This window comes from Ochotona curzoniae, unplaced genomic scaffold, assembly GCF_017591425.1.
Source record: "Ochotona curzoniae isolate NIBS_2020 unplaced genomic scaffold, NIBS_Ocur_1.0 contig_66, whole genome shotgun sequence".
NCBI classification, from domain to species: Eukaryota; Metazoa; Chordata; class Mammalia; order Lagomorpha; family Ochotonidae; genus Ochotona; species Ochotona curzoniae.
Genome location: NW_024466512.1, coordinates 4170658 through 4186211, shown reverse-complemented (window position 1 = coordinate 4186211; position 15554 = coordinate 4170658). Strand labels below are relative to the sequence as shown.

General features: G+C 57.3%; 1 protein-coding gene and 1 long non-coding RNA gene across 3 annotated transcripts; one reads left to right on the top strand and one right to left on the bottom strand.

The window, feature by feature from the left end:
* Positions 1 to 2090: 2090 nt before the first annotated feature.
* UROS (uroporphyrinogen III synthase) lies at positions 2091 to 14251 on the bottom strand. 2 transcript variants are annotated; one of them, XM_040991942.1, is made up of 10 exons: positions 14066 to 14249; positions 13053 to 13139; positions 12858 to 12941; positions 11956 to 12052; positions 10131 to 10205; positions 7622 to 7696; positions 5676 to 5756; positions 5144 to 5229; positions 4047 to 4145; positions 2091 to 2427 (listed from the first exon to the last, which is right to left on the bottom strand). In XM_040991942.1, the coding sequence occupies exons 1-10, from the start codon at positions 14180 to 14182 to the stop codon at positions 2290 to 2292; spliced, it is 939 nt and encodes a 312-aa protein (XP_040847876.1). In that variant the 5' UTR covers positions 14183 to 14249; the 3' UTR covers positions 2091 to 2289. The 2 variants fall into 2 exon arrangements, with proteins under 2 accessions (XP_040847876.1, XP_040847877.1); XM_040991943.1 differs by lacking the exon at positions 7622 to 7696 and having other exon boundaries at positions 14066 to 14251.
* A 486-nt stretch (positions 14252 to 14737) lies between these two features.
* On the top strand, positions 14738 to 15212 carry LOC121164067. Its single transcript, XR_005885004.1, has 2 exons — positions 14738 to 14815; positions 14914 to 15212. It is a non-coding gene; the product is annotated as an uncharacterized LOC121164067 (long non-coding RNA).
* The last annotated feature ends 342 nt before the right edge of the window (positions 15213 to 15554 follow it).

Genomic DNA, 15554 nt, shown 5'->3' with positions numbered 1-15554 from the left:
CAAGGCAAGACGTTGTCAGTCGCTGCTGGCGGGGTGCAGAGTGACCAGTAGGTGGCAGCTCGGGAGAGTGAGGGCAGAAGGCCACCCTCCCTCGGGACTGCTGGAGTCCGGGGCGGGGGTGGGTGCGCCTGGCCTGACAGGAGCCTCCGGCAGGATTCTGAGCATGCTCCTCTCCCGTGAGGTATACAGCCCACCCCGGCCACAGCTCACCCTCCCCTGCTGCAGCCACGGGGCGGAGACGGATGAGATGGGCCTGCAGCTGGCCCCACCCTGCCTCTTGTTTCCCAGAATGCAAGCCAAAGAATGGAGCTCCAGCAGCCATCCAGGACCCCAGTGAGAACAACAACATGCATGTCCCTCACTCCTGACCTGGGCTGCCAGGAAAGGCAGGGCCCCTGTCCCCATCTCATCCGTCTCCGCCCCAGTGGCTACAGCTTAGCCCCTGCCACAGCTGCCTGCTGGGGAGGCTGGGAGATACACTTCTCCCAGCTGGCGTGTCCTCTGCTCATAGCCAAGGGCGCTAGTGCCAGGTGGCCCAGCCCTGCCATCTCTACCCTAGTGACATGTGTCCTGTTAGCTTGCCGTCTGCTACAAACCACACAGTGTTTTCTCGCAGGGAAATGGTGTTCAGCTAATACTCCTGGCACAGAGCTAATTTTTAGTTTTTGAAAGATTTTATTTATTTGAAAGTCATGGTTTCAGAGTGTGGGAGGGGAAGACAGAGACCTTCCATCCTCTGCCCCACTCTGCCGACGGCCATAGTGGCCAGCCCAAAGCGCAGAGCTTCCTCTGGTGTCTCAGGTGGGGACCCGGGCCACCCTCTGCTGCTTTTGCAGGCCACAAGCAGGGGGCTGGAGGGGAAGTGCGAACACGTTCTCCTCAGGATCCATTCCTCGGCCTCCTTTCCTGCAGGAGGGAGGGAGGTGCCGGCCATGGTACTGCACACCAGCCACCTGCGCCGGGGTCCCCCCAGGACCAACGCCTCCTATGTGGCAAGGACTTCACACTCAGCAGTGGAGCCTGGCTGTCCAGACCAGCCTGTGGGGCACCAGTGTGTGACATGGCTCAGGCAAAGCCACCGCCTGCACCCCAGTCTTCGACAAATGCACCTCAGAAGGTGGCCCAGGTCTCGGGCCCTTCTCCCATGGAGGACAGAGGGCTGGAATTCCTGCCTTTTGACTTCTAAGGAACGAGCCAGTGGATGGGAGACCTGTCTCTCCTTCTCTAATTCTGCCTTTCAAATAAATGAAGAAATCCTAGACAGAAAGAAACCCCTGTGGGGTGACTGTCCATGACCCCACAGTTTTTACTAAGAAACCGCGGTCTCTTCTTTGCTGCTGGGATCTGAGCAGGAGGCTGGGGAGCTTGGCTTACCCGCACCTGGTGCTTACACGCATTCATTCCTTTCACATGCGCCCTGGCCCTGTCAGTCACTGGCTGCGTGGTCCTTGATCGCTGACCAACTGTGTTGTCTGGACCAGTCATTCCACTTCTTGAGCTCTTTCCAGAAAAATAGGTGATAGGGAAGGTCCCTCATCAGGGTTGCTCAGAGGAGCATGGATGCCCAAGGCCCTGCAGTGGACGGGGTGTGGTGCTCTTGGCCTGAGGCCTCACAGTCCTGGCCTTCCTAGAAGACGGGCGTGTGTGTGGCACTCAGCTCTCCCCGCAGCAGCCCACGGGGCATGCAAGTGGCACTTGGCTCTCCCCGCACCAGCCCACGGATTCCTTCAGCCCAGTTCCAATTCTGGGCAGACTTTCACAAGTGGAAACAGCATTTGAGGACACAGTGTCGGTGCCTTCTGCAGGGCATGGCATTACTAGGGAATGTGACCTCCTGGTTCCCGGGACACTGTCTGCCCAGCGCTGTGGCTGTTTCCCAAGGCAACAGTCTCGCTGCGCTGTCTGCATTGAAGCCATCCGGAGCTCAGGACGCTGGCCCTCGAAGGTCCTGTGTCAAAAGAGCATGCCCGCTCCCCATTGCAGGTTCCATGTCACACACAAGGTCTGCCCAACAGCAGGGGCAGGCATGCCCATGTTTTCCTGGCACTGGCACCAGAACGACACACTGGGAGCGACAAGTCACACACAGGGAGCATTGCGGCCAGGGGCTTTATTGGACTTCCTGCCTGAGCACACGGTGTTCTCAGGGCCTGGGGCTGCACGCAGCCGGGCGAGGTCCGAGTTGGCATCCATAGACGTGCACGTGGGTGAACCGCCAGCCCACATCCGTTGCCATTCGCGCCCTCCCTGCAGTCCTGCTCTGGGCAGCAGCTGATGGTGTTAAGTGGTTCAACAGGTGTCAGGCTGCTGGAGTGCCTTCCTCATGCCAGCAGCCAGGGCTTGTGGGGTGGGGCTCTCGGCGGTGCAGCTCACGTGAAGGCCCTGCGCGGCCAGGGCGCGGGCTGTGGTGGGGCCGATGGCTGCAAACTGCAAGGAAGGAAGACGAAGAGCTGCAGTCCTAAAACAGAGTCGCTGCACTGTGCTCCACCATCTCACTGCAGACCCAGAGCAGCACCGGGTCCCGGGCAGGGCAGGGGTGCTGACTGGCTCCCCCAGAACAACAAAGCACTCAAGATCAGGACTCTGGAGCAGGTCAGGGCATACCCGCATCACTATCCCATCTCCTCATTTGTGCAAGAGGTGGGTCCCAGAGCCGGCCACTGAGGTTATCTAAGGCCGCCGCTGCAGCTCCCAGCATGGCCTCTGGGACAGCAGGCACCCAACCCTGAGCAGGTACCATGTCAGCGAAATGGCCAGGGCCCCACCGGATGCTTTATTCTGACTCTAGCCCACCCCCAGTGCCTCACAGCCTCTCTGTTCCTGCTTTCTCTTCTAGAAAAAGGGCCTAATCACTGTTACCCACCAGGCCAGTGTGCAGGTCACAGGAGGTCAACACAGCCTCTGCAGAGAGGACGTGGGCCTTTCCCCACCCCTCTGGATGAAGGGGTGGCCCATGCAGCGTATAAAGCACGCTGGATGGCCAGGGCCCTCCCATGACACCTCTCCATCTTGCCTCCCAGGAACCAGGCTGGTGTTAGACAGACACATGCGTCGACTCGGTGGCCTGAGGCGAAGCTGCCTTGCTGTCAGCAGGACAGAATGGGGAGGCTGCTGTCCTCCCGCACAGAGCAGAGCCGTGCCTCACACCGCACAGAGAAGAGCCCTGCCTCTCACCGTACAGAGCCCTGCCTCTCACCACACAGAGCAGAGCCCTGCCTCTCACCGCACAGAGCAGAGCCCTGCCTCTCACCGCACAGAGCCCTGCCTCTCACCGCAGAGCAGAGCCCTGCCTCACACCACAGAGCAGAGCACTGCCTCACACCACACAGAGCAGAGCCCTGCCTCTCACTGCAGAGCAGAGCCCTGCCTCACACCACACAGAGCAGAGCCCTGCCTCACACCACACAGAGAAGAGCCCTGCCTCACACCGCACAGAGAAGAGCCCTGCCTCTCACCACACAGAGCCCTGCCTCTCACTGCAGAGCAGAGCCCTGCCTCTCACCGCACAGAACACCAGTTGGGAAGATGGATGGCATGATGGTTTCTTAGCCACAGTACCCAAGGCACAAATAGCAGAAGAAAGAACGTATCCGACACTTCAGTGAGCTTCAAAGGATCCTACTTAAAAAGATGCTCCACATGACTAGTCATTAGGGAAACCAAAGCAGAACTACACTGACTGACAAAGGATTGGTACCTGCCTGGCTGGCTATGGCAAGTGTTGGTGAGGTTACAAGGAATCACAGCCCTCACACAAGCCCAGTAGGCATGCAAAATGGTGCAAGCACTTTGCAAAGGTTGACAAGTCACCAACATGTGAAATGAAGTTATTATAAAGTCTAGCAATTCCACGCCCAGGCACAAACACAAAAGGAAAGATGTTCACACAGAAAATTGTATTTGTAACGTCCAGCGTGGTTCACAATAGCCCTAGATGGAAATCTGCATGTCCACCAAGAGATGGGCAGGAAGGTGGGACACGGCCTTGTGCACTGCAAACACCGTGGGATGATGTGTGCAGAGTGAACAAACACCCACGGCCTCACCTTAATCTGCTCCATGCTGTCACCAGACAACTCCTGGATGTGCTCGAGACTGTACTTAACGCCTGAAGGACTGAAAAAGGTGATGCTGGCTGGGATGCCCTGTGGGAAGAGAGAGCGGTTGGTCGGTCTGGTGCTGTCATCCCGAGGACAGATGACACTGCTCCAGCTCTGGCAGCTGGGAGGCCCGGTGCATGAGCCAAGAGGTCTGGCTCAGGGTTGATGGTGGCAACCCAGGGTCCTTCCAGGCAGAATGCTGGGGAGTTCTGAGAAGCCAAAAGTATGGCACTGCTGCCTGGTCACCACACTGGGCTCCCAGCCTGGGACCATGTGCTGTGGAAGATGCCCTGTGTCCAGCATGCTGTGTAAGGCCTCTTGGAGTCAGGCAGCGGTGGCACCAGCTCCCTGTCAATGCTCCAGCCCCCGGATGTAGAGCAGTTAGCAGCCACGTGGGCCCATGGCCTCCCCGCTCTGGGTCTGCCCCAGCAGAAGCTTGCTCCAGGCGAACAGGGGAGTGGCTCCTGAGTGTAAGGCTGCAGATGCCTCTTGGCCCAAGCAAGAGCTCTCTCCATGCTCCTGCCATAGGGTGAAGAGGGACCCTGGATTCAATCCAGACTGTTCCCAGGGTGGGCCCCGCCCCCGCCCTCAGCTCCCACACCAAGGAGGCCTGTGGGAATACCAAGGCCCACACTGCTGGAGGCCTGCACGCGCCTGACCCCATGGGCCTGACCAGAGGCCTGCACGCGCCTGACCCCATGGCCTGACCAGAGGCCTGCACGCGCCTGACCCCATGGCCTGACCGGAGGCCTGCACGCGCCTGACCCCATGGCCTGACTGGAGGCCTGCACGCGCCTGACCCCATGGCCTGACCGGAGGCCTGCACGCGCCTGACCCCATGGCCTGACCGGAGGCGTGCACTTACTTGGACTCTAGACAGAAAAGAGCTCTGTGTGCAGTGGTATGTTCCGTTGCCGTTCAGGAAGAGGAGCCCCATGCTCAGTCGTGCAGCACGGCACGGCACAGCACAGAGTCCCTCTGTGCGCTCACGGCCTCCCCAGCAGACCCCGACCCTGCCCACCGTCTCCAGGGCCGTGATGCACCTGCTTGCAGTAGTAGCTGTTGAGGTTCCCCTGGATGCCAGGGTGTGGAATCGTCTCATAGACAGTTATGCTTTCCAAGGGGAGTCCTGGGCACAGAACGAACAAGCAGGTGTCACTGCACTGGGGACATGACAGACCCCACCACCTCAGAGCGCCCTTGCCAGCAATGCCTGCCCACCTACAGCCCAGCAGAGACGGAGAGGCCAGGGGCAGGTCCCTGACAGCCCTCTGCAGCCTGCTCAATACTGGGAGCAGCTCGTGGCCAGGAGGCTTACAGATGAGAGAGGCCTCCCTCGGCAGGTCCCATGTGTGTGAGTCTGTCCACACAGGACTGCCCCTGGTCACTCCATGAAGCTTGTGCATGTACACACACACACACACACACACACGCGCGCGCGCGTGACTCATGGTGCTGGGAAGCCAGGTGCATGAGCAGCACTCGGAGAGCCCATCAGAAGCCCCAGCGTGGCTGCAGGCCCGGGATGGAAGGAGCCCGTCTAGAGGAGGGATGCAGCTGCTGCGTCCTGGTTACCTTTGTCCTTGAGCATCTGGGGCAGGACTTCTCTTTTGAGGGTGCCACAGGGAAACAGAAGAGGCAGAGGCACAGACTCCTCTGTGAAGAAATGAACAACTTGGTAGAAAGCCTTGCACAAAGTCAGGAGCCAACGGCCTGTGTGGGGAACTGGGGAAGCCCTGGGCTCCGGGCCCCGCTCCCTGGTCTCAGTCCCAGAAGCTGTGCCCGGGAAAAGCAACTTTGAGAAGGGTGCATGCAAATCCCAAGAGGTAAATTGAACAGAGTGTAGAAACTTCCCCTACACACACACACACACACACACACACACACACACACACACACACACTCACACACACTCTCACACACACTCACACACTCACACACACACTCACTCATACACACACACACACACTCACACACACACACTCCCCATTCCCTGCGACACACCCTCCATGCAGGTGCACACTCTTCGACCTCCCCGTCCTACAGTGACCACCTGCCTGTGGTCAAAATTTACAGGGCAGATTCTGCGCCCGAGTTAACTCTGAAGGGCAAACAGCAGGCCTGGCATGGACAGAGGGGTGGCGGTGAGAGGGAGGAAGCTGGCAATGGCCTTGCAGCCACCTCCAGCCGAATCTGCCAGTGGCCACCAGGCCTGGAGGCGCACAAAGGGCCGAGAGGACAGGCATCCCCGAGACCGGCCTGCCTTTCTCAGGGCCCCGGCCTGCAGCCCCACTCTGGAAGCACGTTAGAGTGGTGCAGCCCGAGCTCTCTGCAGAATGGTGACAATAGCAGGCCACAGGAACCCCTGTCTGCAGCCATCCCATCCTGCAGAACTGGCAGGTGCTCGGATGCCAGGCCCTTCCCCAGATGTGAGGCCCAGGAGCCAAGCATGCCTGCCCCATCTCTCCAGCAGATGCAAGCAGCCACTGTGGGTGCTGGCCAGACACAAACTCCCAAGGTCTCTCTAATGGCCGCTCTGGTGTCTGCAACCAGAAAAGGGGCCCACCATGCTCAGAAATGCACCCAGCACAGTCCCCACCCAGCTAGGCAGGAGCAGGGGCTGTGCCTTCTGGGACGAGCAGCACGGTCAGGCACTTGCAGGTGACATCCCAGAGAGGTGTCCCAGTCGCAGTCAGATGCTGCTTCCCCAGGGAGGCCTTGGCGTATCTCCCCGTCCACATGAATGTTTCGGACGGTGCCAGGGTGCACACCACCTACAGCCAAAGTTCTTCCCGGGGCAGGTGTTAGAGGCCAGCAAGAAAGCCGGACGGCTAACTTTCTGGCCAGTGTAGTCCCCAGGTATGCAAGGACGCCCAGGAGGCTTCCTGCATATCTCCTGGACCAGGCTGAGCGGGCACCAGTGTAATGCTCATGTGACACCATTGCCTTTTGCTTTGCACCTGCCAACACACAGCGACAGCTCGGGGACTGGGGATGAGGAATGACTCCATTCCCTTGGGTCTCCTCCTGAAACTGAGTGCAGCTCAGTTGGCCTGGAAGCAGGAGCGGGGCTGCCGGGCCACGAAGGTTCTGGTGGGCCTTCCCCAGAACCAGGAGGGACTCTGTTGGCTGGGAGCAATGCCAGGGGTACAGGCCAGCAGCACAACAGGGAGCTGTCCCCAGGGCTCAGCCAAGGCACAGATACCCAGGGTGACCCCCCAGTGCCAGGGACACGCCCAGCTCTTCCCTGGGGGAGGTTCCTGGAGGAGACAGGGAGGCTGAGCTTGGGAAGGGGACGAGTGAGGACCCAGCCGGGCTCCTGGTTTTGTTCTCAAACAGTACCTGGTAACGCGTGCGTATTGTCTCAAGCGGGAACAGGAGACATGAGGTGTGCTACGTCTCCAAGGACACATAGACACAGAGCAGTGATGGTCAGAGCACTTTATACACTGCTCAGGGGACAGGGGTTGCCACAAGCAGCAGACAGATGGCTTCGTTTGGGCCGAGCTTTTCCTACTTACTGGAACAAATGTACTCAGCAAGCTTCTCTGCGTTCCCACAGTGTCCTCCGGCTGTACGCAGCCCAATCTGACTCACTGGAAAACACAGAAACGCACTTTTTCATGTGCTCTCCTTCCCTTCCTTCCTGTTACTTTTTCATGTGCTGCTTCCTCCAGCGCTGCGTTCTGAGAAACAAGTGCTTGGGCAATGCCATCGCTCAGTGAGCGTCACGCAACAAACTGACACAAGCCTTCAGTGGCACAGCCCACGCCGCATCCTGGTGACGTGGCCTACATCTAAGAACCATCAAGAGCCAAGCACTGTGGGATTAAATCAACATAACGATGCCATCAAGACAGTGAGCCTGAGAGAGGAGGCTGCCATCAGCAGGTCACACTATTACCAAAACACAGGAGGGCACTCTAAATAATGATCAAAATACTACACACACACCGGCAACACGTGCTACAAGCCCTAGGTAGTGATGACTGTGTGCTCTGGTTTTTCACACCTGCCGGTGCAGAGGTCTGCGAATCCATCATCATCCCGAGTGACACAGCGCCCTGCTGGTACCAGGTGTGCTGTGATCCTGGCGTCATGTGGCCTTCAGCTGACCAGAATGCATGATGTGCTGACTGCCCACAGCTGCTCGCTTTACCACTCATACCCAGGCTCCTCTGAAACGTGTCTGCTCAGACCGTGAAGGTGCCAGGTCCATGGAGTAGGGACTCTGCTACCTTCTCCCATCTGAGCTCATCCACCAGGAGCCTGGAGCACTGCGCAGGTGACGGAGGTGCTCAGGGAAGCCGCCTTCCTGCCCGCCAGCAGTGGTGGCGAGCACTGGGGATCCAGCGCTTTGTGGAGCTCTGACCTTGCAGGGAGATAGTGGCCAGCCCCTGGCCAAGGACAAGCTGTGGATGGCCAGGGCCAGGCTGAACTGGAAGGCCGCTAGGGACAGTCCTCTAACATGCTGCCAGCAGGGGCCCAGAGGGGGGCCCAGCAGGGGCTCCGAACTCTGTCTTCACAGGAGGGGCTGTCCTGGCCACTTGGGTGATGCTCATGAGCTTGGCAACAGGCAGTGGAAGCCTGGGCTCTCCCACTCTTATCCAGACTGGTACCACACACCCGCTCTGCCAGGGATGCCGACAAAGGTGCCAGGGCTGGCTCACAGGGGTGAGGACACAGGTGCTACACGCCTCCCACCTACGAGTTACTTTGGCAATCGACAAACAGCAGTTTCAACATCAACACCATCAGCTTCCATGTACAGGTCATGGAAAACATGCCAATTAAAGAGGAAAAGGCACCCTATCCCGGCACAGGGTCCTCGTTGACACTGCAGGGCCAGCCCAGGCTGGGCTGCCTCCCTGTGCGTGCATCTGCAGACTGACTGGCGTTGCCTCCCAGAGGTTTTCCCAGCCACACCTTCCTCATTGCTTTTCCTTTGGAGAATGAGTCTCTAGAACTCAGAACACGTGCCCTTGCCCTTCACAGTTCAACTGGCTCAACAGCGAGCAGCCTGAGCACTGGGCCGCCCCACATGGCGCGATCCTGACTGCACTACCTACGATGAGCTTCTCGCTTCCTGTCTGACAGCAGAGCAAGGGCAAAGAACGTGGGCAAAGAGCGTGGCAAGGCTGCTGGATGCCCAGGAAGGGCCTTGACGGCGGAGGCGTGAGGTCTGCCATGTCAGCTTGAATCTGCAGCACACAGATCTACCTAAGGACATTTGTCAATCTACTCTCCACTTGACGGCTGGCTTTCAGGCCAATGAACCAACAATCGCCTGACTTCCTTCCTGCTTGGTCATAAGCAAGAGAAAAGGACAAGCAAATTCTGAACTGGTTCCAGCGGGAAGAGGCAGGTGCCCTGGCAGCCCAGCCATGGCCTGGCCAAGGGCTGTGCTCGGGCCCTGGTGCCCAGGGGTGCTAAGGCGTCCCTTGCAATCCACCCTGAAAATCCCAGCTGGTTTCCTGTCCAACTTCATCCGGTTGTCTGGAAATGTGCTTTTTCTATCAGAACTATTTTCACTGTCAGATTGTATCTTCCCTCAACATTTTAAAATTAATTTAGACAATTGAGGCACCGTGAGATAGTTCATAATTTCTGAGTATCATTTAAAGTATTTAAAATGTTTCAATGCTAATTTTTAATGACTTTATTTTCATTTCTTTGCTTTAAAGACAATATGTAAATTCAAGACCGCTTGGGCAAATGCAAAAAATACTACGAAAACCAGCCACACCACCACCACCTGCAGACTTATGTATAATAGGATTAGTGAGACAAAAGTTACAAACATTTTAATTAAGGTTTTGAAGATATGCTATTAGGTACATCAAAAGAAGTAACCAATTGTTTAATGCCATTTTTAGTAACATTTGACTATATTTGCTTAGTCGGTCCTTACTTTATCAATAACATCTTTAAGTTAATACATATAAATAAAACTTATAAACTGCACTACAGATGCAGGGGGACAAAACCCAAGGCTGAGACATAGCTGGGCTGTTCCACCGGCTGCCTTACCTAGGGAAGCAGTGGCGTTTCCCACCACGTACACGGGCCTTGCATTCCATTTCTCTCTCAGGGACTTTTCCCAGGCTGCAAAGCAAGACATGGCATGTGAGCTGCGACCGGCATGGTGCCACCTGATGCAAGCAGCACAGGGTGGCTGGTGACCCTGAGAAACCCACGGGCAGAGCAAGCCCTTCAGCGCCAGACGTGAAGAGCAGCATCCCAAACTAGAAGTCCACTGCGGTGCTGCCCAGGGCTGCCCAGCCAGGTCCACGGCTGGACCACATCCGTCCCTCGGGCCACACTGGCAACTTCTGCTGTCACATCTTCGGGAAACAAATATGACTTGAAGAGCTAGTTTGCATGGTGACAAAAGATTAAAAAAAAGAACTGAAAACCTAGGCTTTTCAAAACTGGCTTTAAGAAGCACGCAGCTAGGGCCCAGTGGCAAAAGTCCTCGCCTTGAACACGCCAGGATCCCCCACATGGACGCCAGTTCTAATCCCGGCAGCTCCACTTTCCATCCAGCTCCCTGCCTGTGGCCTGGGAAAGCAGTAGAGGACGGCCCAAAGCTTTGGGACCCTGCACCCGTGTGGGATACCTGGAAGAAGTTCCTGGATCCTGGCTTCAGATCAGCATCGGCCGTTGCGCTCACTTGGGGAGTGAATCATCGGACGGAAGATCTTCCTCTCTGTCTCTCCTCCTCTCTGTATATCTGACTTTGTAATAAAAATAAATAAATCTTAAAAAAAAAAAAAAAAAAAAAGAAGCATGCAGCTGCCCAAGAAGGGACAGGTGGCTTTTGGTGGAGCATCCATCTGACGGCTGCCATGAGACCGGCCTCAGAGCTCGTTATCTAGCAGGTCAGAGGAGAAACGCTGCGTTTCAGAGCCATTAACACGTTCATGCAGAACACGGCCAGGTGAAGATAAAACAGCACAAAGGCACGAACAGCCCACTAGGCGTCTGCTACGCTTCCAGCAACAAGGAGGCAAGTCCTCCCTTCCCAAGCCTGATGCCGTCCTTCTCCGCTCTCCGTCCTGCAGACTCCTCAGGGAAACGCCTTTCAGTCGGCACCACAGACGTCCCGCCTCCTTTCCCAGCCACAAGGTGACGTTTATTTAAGCACTCCACAGCCAGTACAAACTCTCTCCCAAGCTTCGTGGGGAACCACGAGCACAGTGAGTGACTCCCACCCTGAACTTGGGGGTTTTCAGGTCAGTCACCCTTTTCATCTGTAACTGGGAGACTGCGCAGGGCAGCTGGCATTGCAGCTCCCCAGCTGGGTGGGATACCAGTCCCAGATCAGCCTGCTTTGGTTCAATTCGAACCCTAAAGCAAGTCACGGCACTGTAAGCCTCAGCTTGCTGCGGGGCGACAGGACAGTGAATGCAAAGGACGGGTCGTGAGCAGGCCCTCCGCCCGTCAGCGAGCAAGCTGTGGGTGCGTGCACCCTGGAGCAGCGACCCACAGGCCCATCCGTGGTGGCCTGATTCCACGGTCTGGCTGCAGGCAAGGGGCAGAAAGAGGCGTGAGAGACGGCCAAGTCTCTAAGTGCCTGCTGAGCCACCTTCCCGTCACTCCTCAGGAAAAGCGGGCTTTGTCCCGTTCTCAGGACAAGAAAATTGTGCCTGTGACCTTCTGAGGACAACACGCATGTCAAGCAGGCTGTTTAAAGGACCGCGGAGGCAGTCCCCTCGCGTGTCTGCTGGTGCTGGGCACAGGGGAAGCAGGGTTGTGACCCAGCACCACTAAGCCATTTCTGCAATCCACTGTCCCAAGGGGAAGAACAGGCATAAATACAGGTCCTGCGGCACTCCAAGCAGGCAGCTCTCACCTTGTGCCTTATTGCTTTGCTCCAAAGACAACTTCACAGCTTCCACTGCTCGGGGACTTGTGAAAATGAGGCCCCCAAAGTCTTCAGGATGACTCAGCTGCACGGCAAGGGCAACAAAGGTACTCCGTCACAACAAAGTGTGACCCACATCCCAACACGTTACCATGGTGGCAGCCAAACCGGATCCTGCCACCCCTCCGGGCCTCTAGCCACCCAGCACTTACAGAGCACCTGCTGTACACATGTGAAGTGCCTATTACACACCAATGGAGCGCCTGCTACACGCCTGGAGCTATTCTAGCTCTCAGGACACACAGGCGAACACGCGCACAGCAGGTCTGCCAGCAGCTCCTGGTCCTGGACTGCAGTGGAAGCCCTGTGGCAGCCTGGGACAGTGATACGGCGTGGGCAGGAAGGAAGAGCTGAGCTGCACCTGTGACAAACCTGTACTGCTCAGGTTGTGACATCAATCCTGAAGGGCTGACTGCAAGACAACCTACGGAGCGTTTATGCTGGGACAGGCTGTCACATACAGTAGACTTTGCCGTCTCTCGCACACATGGCCGCAGGACTGCAGCTGTGGCTCGGAGCCCACAGCTTACTTGCTAGAGGCCTGGGCTGCATTGCACAATCAGGGGACCCCACTGCTATGTGCAAAAAACAAAACAAAACAAAACCTTTCCGGCTGGCTTTGTGGAAGACGGGATAGGAAGACGCCATTACAGGCTGCTAGTGGGAGGGACCCCTGAGAACAGCCCGGGGTTGGTGCTCTGGACCCCCTCTCTGGGTCTGTGGTCTCTGGAGGAGATGGGAGATCAGCCAGTGGCCCGGGGTCAGGGGAGGCCATGCTGGGCAGTGGGAGGTAAGCAGAGCAGGTACAGTCCTGGCCAGGCAGCCCTCACCTTCTCCGAGAGACTAGGAAGACACAGGAACTCAAAGGACAGGACGGGAATCAGCGTTGCTTCCAGGCCGTGCAAGCCCAATTCCTGCAAGTGACACAGTATGGCGTGAAGAGCAGGAACCCAGGTCCTGTCAGGCCCCCGCCTCTGCCAGCAGCAAGCTACGGGGTTTATGGGTCAGCAGACTTGGCCACCCACCTTGACATACGGGTCCTGGCTGCAGTCATCCTCCTTAGCATCTTTCAGTAGAAGAACTTTCATGCTCTCCTGCGGTCCCTGTGTGAGCTGAGACGGGCAGAACCACAGTCCTTACCGAGTGTGCCAGCTCCGCGGGAAGCAGTGCTGGACGGGCCTGGGTGGGCGGGAAGGACGCCGAACTGCCTGCTTGAGACTGTCCCTCCCTGTGCTCACGGGGCCTGTTCCCTGTGCAGGCCTGATAAGGCCGCCGAAGGCAAGTGTGCTAGCGGCCGATAGCCCTCGGAAAGGTGGGTGACAGCCGTCCGTGACAGCCAGGGGCCCCCACCCACCATCTCTGGCTCGTGGAAGAGAAGCGGTTGTGAACTCTGGGCCGGACTGGTGACAAACACCTAACTGGGAATCTGAAAGTGGGAGGTGATGAAAAATATTTCACTGCCCAATGGACATACTAAGTCGCTCAGAAAATCAAATCAGGAAGTAGCTACATCGAGCTGTTCTCAAGGGTTATGACGCAATCCTAACCCTGGAAGACACGGTCACCGTGTCACAGAGGGTTCACGACCTTTGTTCACATATCACTCCTAAGAATACGCACTAAGACCACGACCCTAACACGTAAATCCACAAGGATAAGAAGGTAGGCTGCTTGGGCTGGCTCTGTGCTCAGCTGTGGCACTGTAACATGGCGGGATGATGGCAAACGCAGCGGTCACCCAAGCCATCAGCTCCGATTACACACACGTGACCACAAGTACTACAGGCTGGAGGATTACACACTTCTGACACACACACACGTGACAGACACACCAAAGCACCAGCAGTAAGTGTGGCAGGCGAGGAGGACCCAGTACTTCTGTCGGCGTTACCTACACGTGAACAGTCAGCACCCACCGCTCCTGGCCCGGAGGGAGGGCCTTCCCCACCACCCAGGTCTCAAGACACCTGCCGGCCATGGTCTCAGTGACACAGAGGACGGGCCATAACCCACGCACACCACTAGCGGCTGCACAGACCTGCGGTGGCCGGCGCAAGTCCTGCTGGGGAACCATTGGCAGGGGCCGTGAGGGCTCTGGGAGCCAGTCCCCCGGGCCCACGACTTGACTGAGTTTCTGGAATACTGCAGTATCCATGGAACATCTTGGGGAAATCTGGCTCAAATGAGCTGCTCTGCACTTAACAACAAAACCTGGCTGAACAAACAACAATTACGCATTAAATGCTAATTCTTGCTATCCTGAGGTGTTGGAAGAGGTCTGGGACTCGGGGGAAGGGCAGCTCTTGCTCGTATCATGTCCGGTTACCCAAAATGCACTCCGTGTTTCCGAGGCTCTCAGTAAAGCTTTCATTCTCCACAGCCAATCTCTCAAGGAAGGTCCCTCGGGCCGTGACACACCGCTGGCTTCCGTGGCAAGGCCAGCCAGGGATGCCACAGGCCCAGCTGACTGGGTGAGGACCCTCTCGCGGACGGCCACACAGGGTAAGCCGTTTGCCACACACAGGTCTGGGATGGTGGGACCAGGCTGAATGAACGAGCTGCTTCTTAGAGCTGCGCCTGAACTGTTTCAGCTTGTGCAGTTCAGTAAACCAACACACACCTGCCCCCAGCAGCTGCTGCAGAAGTCAGGAAAGTGCCCGACACCTCAGGACACACCTGCTCCCACTGTGGGGGGAAGCACCTGCACCCCGGACTAAGGCCAGTTCACTGGGAAGCCGGACCCCACCACTACACTTTCTGGGCCCTGCTGCTCCGGGTATTGGAACTGGTAAGTCTTCGTCGGGCCCCAATCAGGGGCTTGCAAGGTGTAGGTGGGCTCTCCAGGGCAACAAAACCAACAAGGGACACGAGTTATTGCTTCTCCAGACACTGGTTCACACACTGATGGAGGTGGGGACATCCCAGCACCTGCTGCCTGCAGCCGGGGACCCAGCAAGGCTGGAGTGACACGACAGCAGGAGCACCAGGGGCACTCGGGGAGCCATGCCCCGGCCTCAGCAGCCAGGGGCACATGGGGAGACATTCTGGCGATGGCACCCTCTCATCCATTGCCTGGCAGTGTAAATGTCCCAATTCCACTGAACTTCAGACTTAAAAATCGCCCAAGTGGTCAACGTCGTGTCATGTAACTTATAGAACAAAAGATATAATGAGGAAATACTCTACTATGGTCTATGAATCGTTTTTCTTTGATTATTTTGAAAGGGAGAGAGCAAATTTTCAGCAGTAGGCTCGCTCTCCAACGCCTGCGGCAGCCAGGGCTGCAGGAGGGTCTCCAGGGTGGGTGCCAGGGACCCAAGCACTGGGACCACCACCTGCAGGTCCCGCGAAGCCGAGAGGACCCGGCCCAGAGCCGGCCACCCCCGGAAGCAGCTCGTGTTCGGCGTGCGCTTTAAAAACCCCTTCAGATCACAAGCAGGGCGCTGCGGGACGGGTCAGCAGGGGCCCCGCTGTGTCCCTGACCCCCGGGGACCTCACTCAGCGGCCCCGCGGGCAGCGGCACCTAC

Excerpts from the sequence above, each read along its gene's own strand:
- UROS (XM_040991942.1), bottom strand. The coding sequence starts at position 14,182 with ATGGATACTGCAGTATTCCAGAAACTCAGTCAAGTCGTGGGCCCGGGG. Across the intron at positions 12,942-13,052 it reads GCCAGGACCCGTATGTCAAG|GAATTGGGCTTGCACGGCCT; the intron begins GTGGGTGGCCAA and ends TGTCACTTGCAG. Across the intron at positions 5,230-5,675 it reads CCAGATGCTCAAGGACAAAG|GACTCCCCTTGGAAAGCATA; the intron begins GTAACCAGGACG and ends TTCTGTGCCCAG.